This window comes from Camelus bactrianus, chromosome X (genome assembly GCF_048773025.1).
Source record: "Camelus bactrianus isolate YW-2024 breed Bactrian camel chromosome X, ASM4877302v1, whole genome shotgun sequence".
NCBI classification, from domain to species: domain Eukaryota; kingdom Metazoa; phylum Chordata; class Mammalia; order Artiodactyla; family Camelidae; genus Camelus; species Camelus bactrianus.
Genome location: NC_133575.1, coordinates 42,491,033 through 42,512,941, shown reverse-complemented (window position 1 = coordinate 42,512,941; position 21,909 = coordinate 42,491,033). Strand labels below are relative to the sequence as shown.

General features: G+C 43.5%; 2 protein-coding genes across 20 annotated transcripts in view; one reads left to right on the top strand and one right to left on the bottom strand.

The window, feature by feature from the left end:
- AWAT2 (acyl-CoA wax alcohol acyltransferase 2) overlaps positions 1–21,909 on the bottom strand; it is a 181,250-nt gene that overhangs the window by 105,272 nt on the left and 54,069 nt on the right. For 12 of the 19 annotated variants that reach the window (XM_074359638.1, XM_074359635.1, XM_074359642.1 and 9 more), the window contains 5 exons: positions 19,389–19,614; positions 19,184–19,280; positions 15,251–16,425; positions 14,264–14,435; positions 11,807–12,196 (listed from right to left, as the gene is read on the bottom strand). The gene's annotated coding sequence lies outside the window, so the exon portion shown is untranslated. The remainder of the gene's footprint in view (positions 1–11,806; positions 12,197–14,263; positions 14,436–15,250; positions 16,426–19,183; positions 19,281–19,388; positions 19,615–21,909) is intronic. The other 7 variants (XM_074359644.1, XM_074359645.1, XM_074359646.1 and 4 more) reach the window with 7 other exon arrangements.
- Positions 3,605–21,666, top strand: DGAT2L6 (diacylglycerol O-acyltransferase 2 like 6). Its single transcript, XM_010973629.3, has 7 exons — positions 3,605–4,020; positions 13,926–14,036; positions 14,569–14,639; positions 15,011–15,215; positions 16,750–16,924; positions 19,257–19,468; positions 19,910–21,666. The coding sequence occupies exons 1-7, from the start codon at positions 3,936–3,938 to the stop codon at positions 20,062–20,064; spliced, it is 1,014 nt and encodes a 337-aa protein (XP_010971931.1). The 5' UTR covers positions 3,605–3,935; the 3' UTR covers positions 20,065–21,666.

Genomic DNA, 21,909 nt, shown 5'->3' with positions numbered 1-21,909 from the left:
CTTCCCACCCCATTTCCCCCCTCATAAACATAAGTTTTTCTATGTCTGTGATTCTGTTTCTATTTTGTAAATAAGTTCATTTGTCTTTTTTTTTTTTCAGATTCCACATGACTGCTATCATATGGTACTTTTCTTTCTCTGTCTGGCTTACTTCACTTAGAATGACGATCTCCAGGTCCATCCATGCTGCTGCAAATGGCATTATTTTATTCTTTTTTATAGCTGAGTAGTATTCCATTGTATAACTATACCACAAATTCTTTATCCAGTCATCTGTCAATGGACAGTTAGGTTGATTCCATGTCTTGGCGATTGTATATAGTGCTGCTATGAACATTGGGGTGCATGTATCTTTTCTAATTAGAGTTCCAGATATATGCCCAAGAATGGGATTGCTGGATCATATGGTAAGTCTATTTTTAATTTTTTGAGGAATCTCTATACTATTTTCCATAATGGCTGCACCAAACTACATTCCTACCAACAGTGTAGGAGGGTTCCCTTTTCTCCACACCCTCTCAAGCATTTATTGTTTCTGGACTTTTGAATGATGGCCATTCTGACTCCTGTGAGGTGATACCTCATTGTAGTTTTGATTTGCATTTCTCTGATAATTAGCAATATAGAGCATTTTTTCATGTGCCTATTGGCCATTTGTATGTCTTCATTGGAGAATTGCTTGTTTAGGTCTTCTGCCCATTTTTGGATTGGGCTGTTTGTTTTGTTTTTGGTTTTTTTTTTGTTATTAAGTTGTTTGAGCTGTTTATATATTCTGGAAATTAAGCCCTTATCACTCGCATCATTTGCAAATGTTTTTTTCTCATTCTGTAGGCTGTCTTTTTGTTTTGCTTATGGTTTCCTTTGCTCTGCAAAAGCTTGTAAGTTTAATTAGGTCCCATTTGTTTATTTTTGCTTTTATTTCTATTGCCTGGGTAGACTGCCCTAGGTTGCTAAGATTCATGTCAGAAAATGTTTTGCCTGTTTTCTTCTAGGAGGTTTATGGTGTCTTGTCTTATGTTTAAGTCTTGAAGCCGTTTGAGTTTACTTTTGTGTATGGTGTGAGGGAGTGTTCTAGCTTCACTGATTTACATGCAGCTGTCCAGTTTTCCCAATACCATTTGCTGAAGAGACTGTCTTTACTCCACTATATATTCTTGCCTCCTTTGTCAGATATTAATTGACCATATGTCTGTGGGTTTATTTCTGGGTTCTCTATTCTGTTTCATTGATCCATATGTCTGTTTTAGTGCCAATACTATGCTGTTTTGATGACTGTAGCTCTATAGTATTGTCTGAAGTCTGGGAGGGTTATTCCTCCACCTTTATTCTTTTCCTTCAGTATTGCTTTGGCAATTCTGGGTCTTTTGTGATTCCATATACATTTGAGGGTTATTTTTTCCAGTTCTGTGAAAAACTGGACTGTGTGTTTCTTGATGGTTAGAATACCATTAGCCTTAAATGTGTGCAAATGAAATCAACGGACTTTTGGGGCTTCTTGGCCACCTCTCTTTTGATATTGCCTACTCAGGGCAGCTAAGCTTCTCCTTGTTGGTTGGTTGGATGGTAATGGGGAAATCATGAGTGCTGGCTGTTCAGGATTTGTCCACTGGCCTTCTCTTCTTCCTGCTTTTTCTACATTCACTGATGTTTTTGTTACACTTGTCCATATGGCACAGAAGAGCTCCAGCTCAGACAGTGTGCTCTTTGTTTGGCAGGAAAGGAGTGATCAGAGTCTTGGCCCAGCCCTGCCAGTCCATCTTGCTTAGGGAAGCAAGAGACCAGACCTCCTTATTTGTTCCCCAAGCATTTACTCGAATGCCTACCCTGTACTGGGCCCTGAGCCGGACATTAGGGAGACAGACATGGAAATTGATCTGTCCTTGCCCTGCCTCTAGCACCCTGAGTGAGTCCTTTCTGGGCCTCTTCCATTTACCCATCTGATAGTTGAAGGGTGGGGGTTAGAAACCTGATCGGTAAGCAGCCTGGGAGCTGTCGACATTGTGGAACTTGTCTACTCGGGATACTCCAGCCCTCCCCACATCTGGGCTTTCTTCTGGAAGAGCCCAGGCCTGCCTCTCACCTCTCTCCCTCCTTCCCTGCAAATTCTGAGCAGACGTGCTCCAATACCTCTCACGCTGTATGCGGCCAAGTGGCCTCAAGAAGCAGCTTGAGAAGCCCAGCTCGTCAGGGGGAAGGAGAAAAAGAGGACGAGGAGGAGGGCTGGGTGTCAGGCAGCCGTACAGGGTACACTGGGGAAGGACAGCACATCCCACAGTGAACCAAAAAGGTTCCCTAAGCTCAACGCTGAAGATTCCTATTAGTCAGTCTAATCAGGGAGGCACAAATGTGGGGGGAGAGCAGGGAGGAAGACAGAGTTCTGTTAATCTCCCCAGAAAAGACTAAGGAATACATATTTCCTTGCACTTGTAGGACACTTTTTGTATTTGATTTTCCTAAGCAACCCCTTTGATTACATTCAAAAGAGTTTTTTTGAGCACCTATATTCAAGGCCTTATGCTGAGAATACTGGCCTTTTCCATTAGGAGACATCACAAATTCAAGTGTATAGACAGTTTTGTGATTTTTTTTTTGTTTCTGTAATGTCTGTCTCCTCTACTAGACTGTGAGTTCAGTGAAGGCAGGAATCATGTCCATCTTCTTCCTCACAGAATCTTTGGCACCTACAACAGTGCAGGGTAAACAGTAATCACTCAGTGGATAGTTACCCCCCAAAAAAAAAAAAAAAGAATCCAGAGGTCTGGGACCTGGGGACAATCTTTAATTTTGCAAAAGACTGGTGTGCAGAAGCAAGCCTCTTAGCCAGAAACATAGCAGATGTTCAATAGACATGAACTGAGCTAAATGAAGAATAATAACAGGAAACATTTACAATAGTACCCACTGTGGGCCAGGCCCTGTGCTGAGCACTTTACATTCACTCACTCGATCCTCAGAACAACCCTAGGAAGTAGGTACTATTATTACCTCCATTTGACAGATGGGGAAACTGAGGCACAGAGGTCAGCCACATGTAAGTGGCAGAGCTGAGATTTGAACCCCAGCTCTCTGGCCGTAAAGTCCACACCCATAACTGCTCGCTGCACTGTCTTCCAACAACAGATGGCCAAACCTATGTAGAGAGCTGGAGCAATTTCCCATGGGAGGAACAAGGTGAAGCTGGGACTGGAACCCAGGTCTGCTCTCTGTGTGATGCTTCTCCCACTGGCAGCTGGTACAGAGTCCCTGGGAACAGAGGCCCAAGGAGGGATTTGAGAAGTCTAGATCTCTGTGCAGAAAAAGGCCCTGGTCAACAAGGAGGCCCCCAGCAGAAGACGGGAGGAGCCCAAGAGCATCCACCAGGGCAGAAACAAGTGTGATGGCCGGGTCCTTTTTCTTAAGCCGGGAAAGGTAGCAGATTGCTTTTCAGGGGTCCTGTTTGAAGCCTAAGCCATTCCCTTTTTCTGCACTAATTTATGGCTAAGAGCATGATTGGCATGATTTAGTTTCAGTAAGGCTCAATAAGTCTTCATCTTTTGGGGGCCATGGACCCCTTTGGCAGTCTGGTGAAACCTCTAGATCCCTTCTCTGAATAATATTTTTAAATGTGCAACATACACAGACTTACAAAGTAAGGACACCCCATCACCACCCCCATGAGACACACACAGAGCTAGAACCACCCTGAGGCAACTGAGCACATGTGGAGAAAGGTTGCATATTAGGGAGATTAGACAGTCTGATCTATGTGTGTGTAGGAAGTTGGGGTGGGGCAGAGGACAGGGAAGACTGGAGAAAAGGTTAGGTCAAGGCTAAAACCTCCAGCAGATAAAGGGACTCAGTGATGAGATTAAAGCAAGGCACTTGTAATTTGCTTGGCTTTAGAGGCCCTGGCCTTCTGTTTGGGGTTCCTGCCACAACAGAACAGCACCACACCCATGGGCTTCCTCTCCCGACTGGATCTTCAGAGAAGCCTCCAAACCCTCTCTGTTTTGCAGTGGATCCCAGTCTATGTTATTTTAGGTGAGTGAACCCCATAGGCTGGAGAGAACAGGGGAGCCCACCAAGAAAGAGGCCAGGAATCTATAGTTGAGGAGGGCTCTAAAGAGATCATTTCACTGGAGGGGCTATGCCTCCCCACCCAGAGAGAGAGTTCCTGTTGAGTTCACTAGATTTCTCTCTTCCCAACTGAGGGGCATGAAGGCCAGGAGTGAGGCTGCAGTTGTTCTGGTTTAAGGATCACCCCAGCCTTTTCTCAGGACTACCTCCTCTGAACTTGCTGCAAAGAGCCCTATCTGGCGATGGGGGCAGAGGTGGTGCACTTGGTTGGCAGCACCAGTAGATGGAATGGGATTTTCCAGTATAAGAGTATGGTGAGAGAATTCTGGAAAATCAGAAGACTGCCTGAGTGACTCATTAGAGAGAATTTTGAGAAAGGGCCAGTTCTTCAGTGGACTCAGGGAATGATAGTCATCAGTGCCAGGCAAATGGGCTGAGATGTCCAAGCTTTTCCCAAAGCCTGAAACCAGGGCTTTGTGGGCAGCCAGTTATGGGGGCAAGCTGGGAAACTGGAAGGGGAGAAGTGTCATCCTGAAGGATGGGACAGGTTAGGAGGCTGCCGAGTCCAGTGCACAGGAGTCCATATGACCCCATAGAGCAGAGGTTCTTAACCAGGGGCCTATGGACCTAGAACTGGGAGAGGAGGGACAATTTTGAAATTGGATGGGAAAAACTACCTCTTTATACTCACTAAGCTCATACTGAGAGGATGAATGTAGGCAGCAAACCACAGACGTAGCAGTGAATTTGTCAGCAGTAGACATCACGGAGATTTACATTTCATATGCCGGTCGTTGCAGGCATAGCAAAAGTTCATTTACGCTCGTTACCACTTCCGAATTCCAGTAGTTATTGGAACTACCATTAGGTGTGGTTATTTAATGCATAAATCCAGAAGCCCGTGTTACTGTATCACATTTTCTGCAATATTCTGGTAACTGTGGCTTTTAAAATTTTTTTATTGAAGTGTAGTTGATTTACAATGTTGTGTTAGTTTCTGGTATGCAGCATAGTGATTCAGTTACAGATACCTATGTATATATAGATATTCTTTTTCAGATTCTTTTCCATTATAGGTTATTACAAGATATTGAATACAGTTCCCTGTGCTAAACAGCAGGTCCTTGTTGTTTATTTTATATATAATAATGTGTATCTGTTAATCCCAAACTCCTAATTTATCTCCCCCTACCCCTTTCCCCTTGGGTAACCACAGTTTGATTTCTATGTGATAACTGTGTTTTAATATGATGAGTTTCCTTTGTAAGTCTGTGTATGTTGCAGATTTAAAAGTATTATTCAGAAAAGGGATCTAGAGGTTTCACCAGACTGCCAAAGGGGTCTATGGCCCCCAAAAGATGAAGACTTATTGAGCCTTACTGGAACTAAATCATGCTAATCATGCTCTTAGCTTATCAGTGACTTGACTCTAGCTGTATTAAGAAGAGGAAGTGATTCTTTTGTAAACTTATTTGTTCCTAGTCTTTCATTATTTTCTTTTTGTTTTCCTTTGCATTTATCCTAACTTCCTCAAAAAGACCCCTTGACACATTCCAGCCCTTAGCTAGGAAAGTGAGAAGTAAGGGATGTCGTAAGAGACTTGGCATCATGGTAGCAGCCAGCATTTCAAGTCCGAATCCCAGAAAGTGTGGGCCAAGACGGGCAGAGAGAGCAGGGAAAAGAAGTCAAGGGAAGAAGAGCTGTGTGAGCTGATCCTTCTTGGTGTGAGGTCTGTCCCACCCAGAAAGCCTCGGTGTGGTACTCGAAGCCAAGTGCCCAGACTGTTCTGGCTCTCTTGGGGAGCTCTCCTCAAGGACATGTTCTCATTTTTCTCCCAGAAAATATTTTCTTGAGTCTTTTTTTCTCTTCCTTTCCCCCCTCTCAAAGGACATTGTCTCTGGAACAGGATAGAATAGAGGGTATCTTCAACACTGCATACGTAAGGGTCCAAGATGATGAGGGTTAGCCTCCTACTAGTGCCCCCTCCCTAACCTCACCAGCTTCCAGTCGCCCTAGAATCGCTGGAGGAGTGGAGTGGAGATGTTAGGAACAAATGATGGCACCTATGTGTCTTAAGTGAAAACACTAATAAGAAATGTGAATCTTTTCTTTCACCTACATTTTTTAAAGTTTTTTTTTTTAATTGTGGTAAAACACACAGAACATAAAATCTACCATTTTAACCATTTTTTAATGTACAGTTCATGGTCATTAAGTACATTCAGAGTGTTGTGCAACCATTGCCACCATCCCTCTCCAGAACTCTTTTCATCTTGTAAAACTGAAACTCTGTCCAGTGCAACAATAACTCTCCAGTACCCCTCCCCCCAGCCCCTAGCAACCACCCTTCTCCTCTCTGTCTCACTTCATAGAAGTGGAATCATACACTATTTGTCCTTTTGTGATTGCCTGATCTCACTTCACACAATGTTTTCAAGCTTCCTCCATGTTGTGACAGAATTTCCTTCCTTTTTAAGGCTGAATAATATTTCATTGCATGTATTTACCCCATTTTGTTTATCCATCTATCTGTTAATGGACACTTGGGTTGCTTCCACCTCTTGGCTATTGTGACTAATGCTGCTATGGACACGAGTGCCCAAATATCTCTTTCAGACCCTGCTTTCAGTTCTTTGGGCTACATACCCAGAAGGATAATTGCTGAGTCACATGGTAATGCCATCTTTAAATTTTTTAAGGAGCTGCCATAGTGTTTTCCACAGCAGCTATGCAATTTTACATTTCCACCTGCAGTGCATAAGAGTTTCAATTTTTCTACATCCTCACCGACACTTCTTTATTGTCTATTTTTTTTAGTAGCCATCCAAATGGATATGAGGTGAAATCTCATTGTGGTTTTGATTTGAATTTCCCTAACGATGAGTGATGTTGAGCATCTTTTCATGTGCTTATTGTCCATTTATCTTGACTTCTTTGAAATTTATTATTTTTATCATTCCATTTGTCTTCTACGAGTTTATGTTGTCATACATCCTGTTTCTATTCATTTAGGGATTATGCTAGAAATTACGAATCCTGGGTCTTGGAGGTTACCAAGGTAGCTAAAGCCCTCTAACAGTGTATGATGCTCACAGAGGTGCCTAAGATTCAAAGGTGTTCAACAGTTATAGAGCAGTTACTCATTATAAGACCTTGGCTGTTCTTGCTGAGAGTACAACAGTGTCTCAACTAGAGGTCCTTACTATCTAGCAACAAAGATAAACCAATCATTCATTCCACCATTGTACACACTCTGTGTGTCTGTACTGGACACATACACAAATCACTACACTGTAAGACAAACTGTAGGAAGTGAAGGAAAGAGCCACAAGGAAGTGTTATTAGGGTTTCACAGAAAGAAAATATCACGCCATCTTAAGGTGATCAGGGAAGGCGGAAAGGGAAGCAGTGTGACAGAGTAAACAGGATATGGGTTCTGAAGTTAGTCAAACTTGGATAACAATTAGCTGTGTGACTTCCGACAAGTACTGTTCCCCGCCTAAGCCTTTGTATCCCCACCCTCTCAGCCTGGTCCCTAGTCAACGCTCCAGACAGAAAAGTGTCTGTCTTTCCCTCCTTCCTCCCATCCTTCCTTCCTCCCTTCCTCCCTTCCTCCTCCCTAATTCCCTTCTTCCTTGTCTCTCTCACTCTCTTTTCTTCATTCCTTCTGTCTTGCTCAGAGCCTCCCTCAGTGCTTCTCCTCCTTCCAGAATGGCGTTCAGCATCATGGCTGCTTACTGATCATTACTGGAAGTGATGGGGGAGGAAACAGGGGAAAGGGGGAGAGAAATGGCAGAGGGACAAGAAGGAGGGAAGCAGTGAGAAGAGAGGAATGAAAAGACGATTTGGGGAAGATGTGGAATACAAAGATTCATGGCCCTGGATGGATAGGGTAGAGTTCAGTGGTAGAGCACATGCTTAGCATGCACAAGGTCCTGGGTTCTATTCCCAGTACCGCCATTAAAAAAAAAAAAAAAGATTCATGACCCTTGAAATTAGGCAATGAGAGCCAGAGCCCCTCTGAGGCCCAGCTTCCAATTAGAGGATGGCTTTCCATCTGTCTCTTCTGAGCCTGGATCAGCATCAATATAAACTATTGCAAGATCCTCTTCCCTGGCCCCCTCCCCTCATCTCTCCACCCTCTCCAGTGAGTCCACTGCCTGCACCCAGAAGAGTCTTTCAAACACATCTTTGATCACAGCCCTCTCCTGCTCAAATAGTCAGTGGTTTTCCCATTGCTACTCAATGAAGTACACCTGTGTTATCCTGAGCATTCAAGGCCTCCTCCACTCTCTGGCTCTAACTCTCTACCAGCTCATCCTCTTACTCTTGCCCTGCATGAAGCTCGTATGCCAGGCACTCTCTTCACAGGACAAGTGTGAAGGGGACTCTCCCACTCCTTCCCCTCTGCTCTGTTTCCACCACTGGAAAGATTCCCTGATCACTCTTCCTGGACTATCCACGGACAGTGTCCCTTTGAGATACTGCTCAAGTCATACCTTCTCTGGAGCATTTTCCAGGCAACCTAAGACTACATCATCTCTGGAAGTCTAGAGCCAGCTGTGTGACACATAAGTGGTTATTTAACCTCTGTGAACCTGGGTTCCTCATCCACAAAATGAGAATTCTTACTGTCCTAATGGGGTCTTTATGAAGATTAAATAAGATATGCATATAAAATACTTTGTTTTACATAATGAGTATACAATAAATGTTGGCTACCCCTATATGGGGAAAGTGAACAGGCAAGATGAATCAGAGATGATTTGAAGAAAGGACCCACTTAGATTCGTATCGGTACCATCTTTAACTTAAGCTAGTAATTCATTAGTAATTTGAGGCTGTACAGGTTTAAATGTATTTTTTAAGTCAAGACCAAGGGTAAAGAAGGACATTACATAATGGTAAAAGGATCAGTTCAAGAAGATATAACTATCCTAAATGTGTGTGCACGTAACAACAGAGCTTCAAAATACTTGAAGTGAAAACTGACAGACGTGAAAAGAAAAATAGACAAATTAACAATTATATTTGGAGACTTCCTTGGAAACCACAAACAACCAAAACTCACCCCCAAATGAAATAGATAACCTATAACCATTAATTAAATTAAATTTTAATTTTGGAAGGTTATAAACCTTCCAAAACAGAAATCTGCAGGCGCAGATGGTTTCACAGCATATTCTTCCAAACATTTTAAAGATGACATATCACAGATTCTACACAGTCTTTTCCAGAAAATAGAAGAGGAAGGAACACTTGCCAACTCATTTACGAGGCCAGACCCTGATCCTAAAACCAGACAAAACAGTACAAAAAAAGAAATCTACAGACCAATATCCCTCATGAATATAAATGCAAAAATCCTCAACAAAATAGTAGCAAATCAAAGCCAGCAATATATTACAAAGAATATACCATGACCACGTGGGCTTTATCCCAGGAATGCAAGTGTAAATATTTGAGAATCAATCAATGTAAACCACCATATTAGCCACCTAAGGGAGGGAAAAAACACACGATTATGTCAATTGATGCAGAAAAAGCATTTGACAAACTTTAATCCATGATAAAACCTCTCAGCAAACTGGGAACAGAAGGCAACTTCCTCAACTTGTTAAAGAGCATCTACAAAAAACCTGCAGCTAACATCATACTTAATGGTGAAAGACTAAAACCTTTCTCCCTAAGATGGGAAGATGGCAAGATGCAAAGCAAGGATGTTCACTCTCACCATTTGTATTCAACATCATACTAAATGTCTTAGCAAGTGCAAGAAAGCAAAAAGAATAAAAAAGAAAGAAAAGCATCCAGATTGAAAAATAAGAAATAAAATTGTCCTAATTCACAGATGACATGATCATCTGTGTAGAAAATCCCATTAAATTCAGTATTTATTTTATTTTATTTTATTTATTTAAATGGAGATACTGGGGATTGAACCCAGGAACTCATGCATGCTAAGCATGCACTCTACCACTGACCTACACCCTCCCCACCTCAGTATTTTTAAAACCTATTTTTTACATCTACTAAAAAAAACACTCTAAGAACTAACAAATGAGATTATTAAAGTCACAGGACACATGATCACACATAAAAATCAACCATAATTCTATACACTATCAGAGAACAATTGAAAATAGAAATTTAAAGACAATACCATTTAAATGCCTCCAAAAATAAAATACTTATGAATAGATTTAACAAAACCTGTACAGCATCTGTAGCCTAAAAACTATAAAATTGCTAATGAATAAATAGCTAGAGACATATTGTGTTCATGGGTTGGACGACTCAACATAGTAAAGATGTCAGTGCTCCTCAAAACTGATCTATAAATGTAACACAACTCAAATAAAAAATCCCAGCAGGGTATATTAGATAACAATTTTTCATAAATATTTAATTTCCCAAGTTTGATAATAGCACTGTGGGTGCTATCAGGTCAAAGACTGCCTTTGTTTTTAGAAAATACACAGTTATTTAGCAGCAAAGGGTTGTGATCTCTGCAATGTACTCTCAAATACAAACATATGTATGTACTTATGTTTAGAAATAAATCAGATGTAAAATGTTAACAATGGGAGGCGAAGGTTATATGGGATTTTATTAAAATATTCTTGCAAGGGGGAGGGTATAGCTCAGTGGTAGAGTGCGTGCCTAGCATGTATGAGGTCTGGTTTCAATCCCCAAGACCTCCATTAAAATAAATAAATAAATACATACATAAACCTAATTACCCACCCCAACAAAAATGAAAAAATAAAAGGTGTATATATTTTGAAAAATATTCTGGCAAATTTTCTGTCGATCTAAAGTTTTTTTTTCCCAAAATAAAAAGTTTAATTAAAAAACTCCCATCAGGAGATTTTGTAAACATCGATAAGCTGATTCTAAAATTTATATAGAAAAACAAAGGAACTACAATATCTAAAAGAATTCTGAAAAAGAATAAAGTTAGAGGATCACACTCTCTGATTTAAAGACTTAGTATAAAACTACAGTAATCAAGACAGTGATGTATTGGTGAAGGAACAGACACACTGATCAGCAGAACAGAATACAGAGTCCAGAAATAGACCCACACAAATATGACCAATTGATTTTTGACAAAGACACAAAAGCAATTCAATGGAGGAAGGATAATCTTTTCAACAAGTGATGCTGGGACAACTGGATATTCATCTGTAGTAAATGGACCTTGACCAAAACCTCACACCTTATTATAACAGTAACTCAAAATGCATCTAAATGTAAAACATGGAACTGTACAACTTTGAGTAAAAAACAGGAGAAAACCTGCATAATCTGAGGTCAAATAGAGTTCTTAGATTTGACATCAAAAGCACAATCTGTAAAAGAAAAAAAAAAACCTGGTAAAATTGGACTTCATCAAAATTAAAAGCTTTTGCTCTAAGAAAAGACTCTGTTAAGAGGATAAAAAGATAAACACAGACAGGAGACAATGTTCGCAAGTCATGTATCCAACAAAGGACTTGTATCCAGATTGTATAAATCAGAACTCTCAAAACTCACTAAGAAAACAAACAACCCAATTGAAAAATGAGCCAAATATTTAAACAGACACTTCACCAAAAAGGATATATAGAAGGCAGATAAGCACAGGAGAAGCTGTTAAGCATCATTAGGTATTAGGGAAATGCAAATAAAAATTATAATGAGATACCACGCTACACATCTATTAGAATGACAGCCATTTTCAGTACAAACTAAATTAGGAACTTACCTTATGTGAACTCCCTCCTTGATAATCCACTCCAAAACTTCTAACTTGAACATGGACAAGATGTTGGAAGCATCTCCCGGTGTCAAGGCCATAATATCTCAGGGAGGACCACACATACACATGGTCGTTCTTCATTCTTGCCTCAGATACCCTTGCGTTCTATCACAGAACCCATTGTTCCACAAAGTTATGCTCTCCCAATTTTGGCCTCTGTTTCTCCTATATCTTTAAATCCACTTCTGTCACCATGAGTGACACAGATGATGATCAAACAGGCTGGTCTCCTAGGCTTGCCCTGGAAGGACACCTATGGTCTCCTGAGGTGCCATGCAGTTCTAATAGATTCCACAAGGGGGATGGTGTTTTCAAGGTCTGGCTCTTGGTAGATAACTGAAAATCATAAGATATAAGGCACGCAATTAACACATCTAAAATTTTTAAATAACATCAGATTTAAAATAACATAAATGCTTGGTGGGGAGTGTATAGCTCAGTGATAGAGCACATGCTTAACAAGCACAAGGTCCTGGGTTCAACCCCCAGTACCTCCATTAAAAACAACTAAAATAAATAAATAAACCTAATTCTACCCCCTCCAAACACACACACACACACACACACATTTTTTAAGTACTTTGAATGGTGTGGTCAACAATGTATGGGCTTTAAAAAAAAAACATAAATGCTGACTAAACACTAATCATTTAAGTTTACCTAATATTGAAAAGAGAAAACATTTCTTTATCTTTCAGCCAATCTATAGATATTTGTTGAACATCTGCTGGGTATAAGGCACTGTTCTAAACACTGGGGATACCAACTAAACTTATTAGAAGTAAGATAAAAAAGAAATTATATACGCTTAGACAACTTCTAATTAACAGTGATTCATATTTAACTTTATCTGAGTTTTCTTCTGAAGCTTAACCCGCAAATTTCCTCTCATCTTTTACGGAGGTCAGAGGTAGCTGGATTTTTACCCACGACAGGCTTCCCATAAAATTCCCCACCCCCACACGCTATTTCCTATTGAATTAGTGTGCTTACGACAACCATTTTGGCCAGCTCTTGTAAGGGGACTCAGCCTATCACTAGGCTTTCTTCTACTCCATGGTATAACTTTTTAAAAAAATGCCCATTCCATCTTTTTCCTGTTATTTTCATCTACGTTGAAAATGCAAGCGACAAACCTGCTGGTAGGTAACTCTTGAGTTTCTTCCCCTTCTCTAAAACTTTTATCTACCGTGATGTGGTTCTCTGGTCAAAGAAGTCATTACTTTTCCTGGGTCCTTTTTTTTTTTTAATTCACAATATGTGTGCTTAGCCCCTCTTCTCATGAATGCAGATCTTTGTTTTGTTATTTAAAATTTTTTAAATTTTTAATTTTTTGAAGGGAGGAGGTAGTTAGGTTTTTTCATCTATTTTTATTTTAATGGAGATACTGGGGATTCTATGCTAAGCACACGCTCTACCCTGGAGCTATACCCTTTCCCCCCATGAATGCAGATTTTAAAATGGACTTCTGCTCCTGCTGCCTGTAAGATGTATCATATTTGCATTTCACAGCCTGCTGTGGCCCTTTGCTAACTAACAGAGATGATTTTTTCCCTCTTCCGAACCTTTGAGATATTTGGAATGGGACAAAATCGAACCCAGTAAAGCAATTTCTAATACGTGTTTTCCTCTCAGCATCAAACAGCCTGTACGCTGCAGGCAGCCCCCCTCCACCAAAATGTGCTGACAGAGCGGTTCCACAAAGGAAGGAGGGTTGAGTTTTTAGAGAGGACTTCCTGAGGTCCCAGAATGGGGACGTCAGTCATTGGCCCAAGGTGCTATTCTTTCCATTTGCCAAGTAGTGCTGGCCTTTGACCCCAGCTGAGGGCCTGTTCTGAGAACATCGTGGTTCTGCGGTTTCCTCAGTTAAGATCTCAGACCCAGATCCAGGGACTCAGAGGTCATCTTGGACCACAGCAGACCTAGGCTGGGGTGGGAGGAGGGGATAGGGAGTCTCCCACCAGCCTTGACCTGCTCCTTCCGCACAGAGCAGAGATCGGAGTTATGAGAGATGCATTAAACTTGAAGAGAACTGAAGGGCATGAACCCTTTGTGTCCCCCTCAGGAGCTATTCCTATTCTCCTTATACCCTACTTTCTGGTCTTCACAAAGTTCTGGATGGTGTCCATGCTTGCCTTAGCCTGGCTGGCCTATGACTGGAACACCCACAGTCAAGGTAAGAAACGGGGGAAGAGTGGTGGTTCCTGTTAGTGCCAAGGATGTAAGCACAGGGATGGGGGCGGGGCAGGTGTGGAAGGAGAGAGGGGGAGAGGAAGAGGGAGGAGGGGGAGGAAAGAAGGGGAAAAGGAAAGGAAAGGAGAGCAGGGAGGTGGAGAGAGGGAGAGGCAGAAGGAGCAAAGGAGGGGAGAGGGCAAGAGAGGAAGAGAGGAGGGCGAAGCTCACCAGGGAATAGAGGCGCAGGGGCTCCCTGTGTCTTCATCCTTCCTGGTTTCTGGGCGGATGCCCCCAGCCTCAGCCAATTTCCCGCTCACCTTTCTGGCTGCTTCCAAGGAGCAGGGGCTTCCTGTGTCTTCCTGGGGGTTGGATTCAGGGCCAGTACCTATAGCTCTGTGCCCTAAAACGATGGACATGTGAGAAGGGGGACCCTCCCGTAACCTGAAGACTTTCAGAGGAATACTCCACCTCTGGGACAGGTAGAGGGATTGGGGAGATCTCACCCGCTCTTCCCTTCTCTTCTGTACCCACAGGGGGTAGGCGTTCAGCTTGGGTACGAAACTGGACCCTCTGGAAGTATTTCCAAAATTACTTCCCAGTAAAGGTGACTACCCTTCCTCTGGGTGCCCTCGTTCCCTGACGCCCAGACTCTCCCTCCTCACTCAGCAACATGTTTCCAAAGGCTTTGGTGGCCAGCAGTGAAGGGCAAGGCCCAGAGGCATAATGCAGAGGACAGGCCCCAGATAGATGGTGGGGGAGGGGAGATGCATGGATAGCAGACTTTCCTCCCAAAGGCAAACCCAGCTCAGCCTCTCTGAGCATTGTTAATACCTGGCAACCCCATGAAAATGATGACATCCTAATGAACAGGGATTTGGGGCTCCCCAAGGGAAACACATGCTACCTGCTGAGATCTGAGTCCACATGTCCTCTCTTACTTCTATCCACTGCTCTGACTCAATTTCCCTCTAACAGCTGGTGAAGACTTATGACCTCCCTCCCAAACACAACTATATCATTGCCAACCACCCCCATGGCATTCTCTCTTATGGTGTCTTCATCAACTTTGCCACCGAAGCCACTGGCTTTGCTCGGATTTTCCCAGGCATCACTCCTTATGTAGGGACCTTGGAAGGGATGTTCTGGATCCCAATTGTGCGAGAATATATAATGTCAATGGGTGAGTATAAGAAATCATTCCATTCTCTGACCTACCTTAGGGCTCCCAACTCCAAGAAGCCCTGGCGGTCGGTCCAATTCTCACTCTCTGCTGGAAGAGGACTTAGTAGAACATGAGTGTGGAACACACTGGGCTAGGAACAGGAGTATAGGGCCAAGCCTCAGGTTCTGTCCAAGATCTGGGAGGCAGGGTTTGGTTAGGCAGCAGGGTAAATTATGGGCATTCATAAGAGTTGCCAGGAATCCTTTCAGAGGAGGAGGAAGTGGATGCCTGGAGTTCAGGATCAAAGCCAAAGTGGAAAGCAGAAAGCAAAAGCCAAATCCAAAAAGATCAAAGCTGGGGAGGGAAATAGCTCAGCAGTAGAGAACATGCTTAGCATGCATGAGGTCCTGGGTTCAATCCCCAGTAACTCCATTAAAAAAAAGACAGATCAAAACCAAATGTGGGGAAAAGGAGGCATGAATGGGACAGCTCAGATGAACTTTGCTGGATTCTTTCTGGGATGTCAGTTGGCTTCTTTTGGCCAGTCATTTGTGTAGCAGCTCTCATCCCAGGGCATCTCAAAGACACTTTTAAGTCTTTCATATTAGCTGGTACCTTCCTGTTCCATGACCTTCGTCTCCTGGGAACCCTTTCGAACTTCTGTAAGACGTCAAGGGATAAAGGATAGGTCTCCATCAGAATCCAGGACAAGTTCCCCAAGCCAGGCTTCAAGCCGGGGTACTGTGACAAAAGTCCTTCTCTCTAGAGGAATAGTCATCTTTCAGGACACCAGAAAACAACTGAAGCCAAACATTAAAAGGTAAGATACATTTATATCTGGGGCCAGGTGGGACCATGGAGTCCCAGAGGATGGTTCCACTCCCCTCTGAGGTTGGCATGAACCTGGAACAGCGGTATCTCAGCGACTGTGGCCTGAAAGCAATTTCTGCCATCCCAGGAGAGAATGATAGGTCAGCACAGGGCAAAGATGGGAAGAAGTGAGGAAAGACTCCGTGACTCTTGTTAATTAACAGGATGTCCTCCTCATTCCATGGTTCATCTGCATTCCAATTTGGCTTGGATAGGATCCTAGGTCAGCTTACTCTCCAGAAACCCCAGCCAATGACTTCCCTTTGCCAGGTGGCTTGAAGGAGGAAGCTGGTTGGCGGCAGCTCTCCCTGATGACCCAAAAGGAAGAGAACTCTGGAGAGTCTCCAGCGCTGTCAGCCTGGGGAGAGTGAAAGATGGTTGGGGTTCATGGGTGGAGAGGGAAGGGATGGGCTTAAATACTACAGAACTGAGAGAGAGTAGGCAGAAGAACTCAATGCAGAGCCAACTATAGTAGCCCAGACCCCCAAGGCAAGCAGCTGACCCTAAGGCCCAATCTCAGGCGAGGGCTGACCCAGGCTGTGGAGATTCAAAGACAGAAGAGTGGAAACAACAATAGGCAGGAGACAGAAGAGCTGTCTCTGGCAGGAAGAGCCCAGAAGAACCCCTGACCTCATCCTCAGGCACTAAGTATGTTACGTCACTTGACTCTTTGGTTTTGCAGGTGTGTGCCCAGTGAGTGAGTTGGCCTTGAAGTATTTGCTGACCCAGAAAGGCTCAGGCAATGCTGTGGTGGTTGTGGTGGGTGGAGCTGCTGAAGCCCTCTTGTGCCGGCCGAAAGCCTCTACCATCTTACTTAAACAGCGTAAAGGTTTTGTGAAGCTGGCTCTGCAAACCGGGTGGGTCCCTCCATTCTGGTGCCCTATTGTTAGGGTGCCATAGGTCCTCCATAGCATCTCTCTGGAATCTCTTCACTTGGATTGCTTCTGTCTACTCTCTCATGCTGTGCCCTGAAGGTGTTTGGGCTTCCAGACACATTCTGGTGAGCACTTTAACTTGAAGTTGGAGAAAGAGCAGTAGAAGACCTACACTTTCTGCCCATGAGCCTGGTAGACTGGGGGTCTGGGAAAGAGGGGCTTCAGTGTATAGCAATCCATTAACTCAGAGGCCTGGAAAACCTACCCAGGGCAAGGAAGGCACTGGGCTTGATGCTGTGGGGATGATGAATAAGACATGGTTACTGCCCCTCAAAGAGCATGTAGTCTGGTTTGAGAAATAGAATGCATTCATTCAGCAGTTTTTGAACACCTCCTGTGCATCAGGCATAGTACTAGGCATTGAGGATCTAAAAATAAATCTGGTCCTTGCCTTTAAGGAACTCACAGTCCAACAGAAGACAGACATCATCACCTAGAATTACAACATACATCTAGAAGCCAACCACTTACCATCTAAACTGCCACCCCCTGGTTTGTCACCCTGTCGTCTCTCCTCTGGATTATTACAGTAGCCTCCTAAGTGCTCTCCTTGTTTCTGTCCTTGCTTCCCTCACATCCAGGAGCCTATCCTCAACCATAGCCAGGATGATCCTATTAAACATGAGTCAGATCATGTCACTATTTCAAATGCTCCAATGGCTCCCACTTCACTCCGAGCAAAATCAAGTCTTTATAAGGGCCTGCAAAAACCTAACTGATCTGGTCCTCAGCCACCTCTCTGATCTCATCACCTACTGCTCTCCTCCTTGCTCACTCCCTTAGGGCTACACTGGCCTCCTTGCTGTCCTTCACACAAGCCACACGCTCCTCCCTTAGGGCATTTGCTCTAGCTGTCCCCTCTGCCTGGGACAGTATTCCTCCAAATAACTGCTTGGCTCATTCCTTCACCTCCTCTAGGTCTTGGCTCAAACATCTCTTCTCAGTAAGGTCTGTCCTGACTATCCTGCTCTATTTTTTCTCATTGCATTTAGCATCTTCTATATCATCAGTTTCTTTATTTCTTTATTTATTAGAAGCAACTTTTCTTTATATTCACATGCAGTTTTCTTCATTTTCTGCAGTTTTGGATTTGAGGTCAACATTAACCAGCTCTTTTTTGGTTTTATTTATTTATATATCTGTTTTTTAATTTTTTCAGTATTATGGTTTATTGTCTGTCTTCCCTTCATAAAAGGTAAGCTCCATGAGGACAGAGATTTTTTTTTAATCCATTGTGTTCACTGATGGATCTGCAGGACTTAAAACAGGGCTGGCACATAGAAAGAACTCAATAAATATTTGTGGAATGGAAGAAGTGCCACCATGGAGATATGTGCAAAGTACTATGGGAGCACCAGTTGATGGAAAGACTTTCACCCAAAGTAGAGGTTTCATAAATGGGTGATATCTGAATTGTGAATTGAAAGATTACTAAGGATTGCCAGTCAGACCAAAAGGCAGAAAGAACTCAGGGGACCTACGATGACATGTCAGGCACTATGCCAGGCCCCAGGGATTCAAAGATGAATAAGACACAGTTCCCACTTCTGGTTGACTTGCTGTCAACTGGGAGTCAGCCAGGTAAGGAGGTGACTGCAGTGCAGAGTTTAGGGTAGTGTTAGTGTAGGAAAGGGGTAAGCACTAGATTTGGGGGGTGGGAGTGAGAGGAATTGGAGGTAGTCAGAGAAGGTCTCCTCCTGGAGATGAAACTGGAGCTGAGTATTGAAGGGCAAAATAGAATTAGCCATGTGAAGACAGAGGGAAGGCATCTCTGGCAGAGGGAGCAGGATGTACAGAGAGAGAACTTAGCACACTCAGTGTGGCTTAGCAGAGTGTGAGAAAGGGGTGGGGAGAGGGGAAGCTAGCCAGGTAGGCAGGGCTAGAGCACAAAGGCCACACTAAGCAGCGCGGTACAAAGTGAGAAGCTCTGGGAAGAGTTTTAAAGAGAAAAGTGACATGTCCAGATATGCAGTTTAGGAAGAACACTCTGGATGCTATGTGCAATAAAGGCAATTAGACTGCCTGAGATGAGTTTCTTCCCATCACAGGACAAGGCGCAGCAACTCCTCACAAAGGATTCAGTAGGGAAGGTGGGGCATAGCAAGAATGAGATACAAGGCTGGAGGTGCTTGGGTGCTTGGGTTCTTGTTCTATACTGGGGAGATGGTAGAGGTTTCCTACCTTGGAGAGGGTTTCAATGAGGGTGGAGGAAGGGCTCCTGGGAGAACTTACACTTCTGCCCCTCTCTTTGCAGATCATACCTTGTCCCGTCCTATTCCTTTGGAGAGAATGAGGTTTACAATCAAGAGACCTTCCCTGAGGGCACGTGGATAAGGCTCTTCCAAAAAACCTTCCAGGACACATTCAAAAAAATCATCGGACTCACCTTATGTACCTTCCATGGCCAGGGCTTCACTCGAGGATCCTGGGGCTTCCTGCCTTTCAATCAGCCCATTACCACTGTCGGTGAGCTTTCCAGTATCTCTGGATCACCTGGGTCCTCGATTCCCTTCACCCAAGTCATCCATTAAGTCCCAGGGGAGCTGGCACACAGCTGAGATGGGCAATGGGAATTCCAGTGGTTGTAGTTGAGGGCAGGCTGGGGAGGACAGCTAAACAGATAAGAGTTGTGGCTATTCACAGGTGGGACAGAGTTCAACAGCTGCCATGGGAGCATCATTATTTGCATATATTCCTTCAGCACGCTCCTAAGTTTATGCTAATTCTCTTGTGTGTGCGTGAAATGAGGTATTTGGAGAACGTGGGACAGGATGGGGTTGGAGCAGAGGGAGAGAACAAAGGAAGGGGAGGGGACCCAGATACTGAGTTTCAGTAAGTGGCTCCCTCTGAGAGATGGGTAATTTGAGTTGGGGGGGTCTGATGCTTGTCTCTCCTCTTTCCCCACAGTTGGGGAGCCCCTGCCACTTCCCAGGATTGAGAGGCCAAACAAGAAGACAGTGGACAAGTACCACGCACTCTACATCAGTGCCCTGCGCAAGCTGTTTGACCAGCACAAAGTTCAGTATGGCCTCTCTGAGACCCAGGAGCTGACGATCTTATAACAGGAGCTGGATTCCCCCATTACTAAATCCCCAAAGCACGGAGGGATCCAAGTAGGGTTACATGGAGGGAAGAATCTGGGGACTGGGGAGGATCTCAGGGATGAGTGAGGAGGCCAACCAAGCCAGAAAGTACTTCATCAGGTTTAGGAGAAGCAACTGGAGGGACAGGGAAGACTGGGCAACAACTTAGCAAGCAGAGTCAGAGAGTCCACAGATCTTTTTTTGCCTCCTGACTCCAGCCAACTCTGATCAGAGGAATGAGAAGCCAAAGAACACCATGCCCTTTTCTCCTGAGCCTTAATGACACTATCACTACGCTGGGGCTTAGAAGCCTTGTTGAGAACAAGGGTGGTTTGTTTCCTCTTAGGCCCCTTCCTGACAACTTGGGGGCCACCACAAGGTAAACCAGGGACCTGATGCATGCTCTCCTGATCAAGGCGGACAGGATTCCCTCTGCTGTGATACTGTTCCACACTGGCAAAAACTTTATTTAAAATAGTTATGTTCTTTCCTTTCTAAAAATAAAGCTTGAGCTATGTAGCTCAGGATACTATTGCCTAATTACTCTGGGGTTCACTACTGGGTTTCCTTCAAACCTGGCCAGAAAGCTGGTCTGTTGAGATCCATTTTCCTCTTCATTATCCACCCTTCCTGCTGCCCCTGAGGAACCAGATCTGCTGCTCAGGGTAGGAGACAGGAGCAGGAAACTGGCAGAGGAACCCCCTGAGTAGCCCATCTCTCGTGATCCCACATAACTACCATGTGTCAGGAGGGAGGGCACCCTTACAAGACCATGGACCAGCAGTGAGGCCACTTTATGTCAAGCACTTACTGCGTACCAGGGACGATGCCATTGTTTCCATAACCTTTGTCTCTCTTTTTTTTAAATTCATATTTTTTCAGTTTATTTGGGGGAAGGGGAAGGTGGTTAGGTTTTACTTATTTATTTATTTTTAGAGGAGGTACTGGGGATTGAACCCAGGACCTTATGTGTGCTAAGCATGCGCTCTATCACTTGAGCTATACCCTCCCCTCTACAACCTTTGTCTCTTAATGCTAGCACCAGCCCCATGAGATTGCCATCGTCTTTCATTTCACAGTAGCTAAAACTCATAGAGGTTAAGGAACTTGCCCAAAGCCACATACCTCTGGCTAGAAAATCAAATCCAGGTTTTACTAACTGCAATCCAAAGCTCTTTCTGATACACCAACCACAACACTTCCCGGAGACCCATTTACTTTTTAAAATGAGGTGCCATTGCACCCTACTTAAATTAGTTCATAACTGTGGGTAAAAATGCCATTGATGCTACTCAGAGTGGTCCCAAGTTAGGCCTCAGGGAAAATGATGTATTAATTAAAGTAACATTTATATCAAAAGAATGGAATTGAGAGCCCAGAAACAAACCCTACATTTATAGTCAACCGACTTTTCCCAAGGGTGCCAAGATAATTCAAGGTGGGGAGAAGAATAGTCTTTTTAATAAATGATATAGGGACAACTGTGTATTCACATGGAAAAGGATGAAGTTGGACCCCTACCTCATACCATGTATTAAAAAAATTAACTCAAAATGGATCAAAGACCTAAAGTGAGAGCTAAAACTATGAAACTCTTAGAATAAAATATCGAGTCATTTGCTGGCCTTGGGTTTGGCAACGGTTTCTTAGATATAATACCAAAAGCACAAACAACGTAACAAAATTAGAAAAGTTGCACTTCATTAAGATTAAACACTTTTGTGCTTATAAGTACACTATCAAGAAAGTGAAAAGACAACCCACAGAACAGGAGAAATTTGCAAATCATGTATCTGATAAGAGCCTAGTATCTAGACTAGTATC

Excerpts from the sequence above, each read along its gene's own strand:
- DGAT2L6 (XM_010973629.3), top strand. The coding sequence starts at position 3,936 with ATGGGCTTCCTCTCCCGACTGGATCTTCAGAGAAGCCTCCAAACCCTC. Across the intron at positions 16,925-19,256 it reads AAGCTGGCTCTGCAAACCGG|ATCATACCTTGTCCCGTCCT; the intron begins GTGGGTCCCTCC and ends CTCTCTTTGCAG. Across the intron at positions 19,469-19,909 it reads TCAGCCCATTACCACTGTCG|TTGGGGAGCCCCTGCCACTT; the intron begins GTGAGCTTTCCA and ends CTTTCCCCACAG.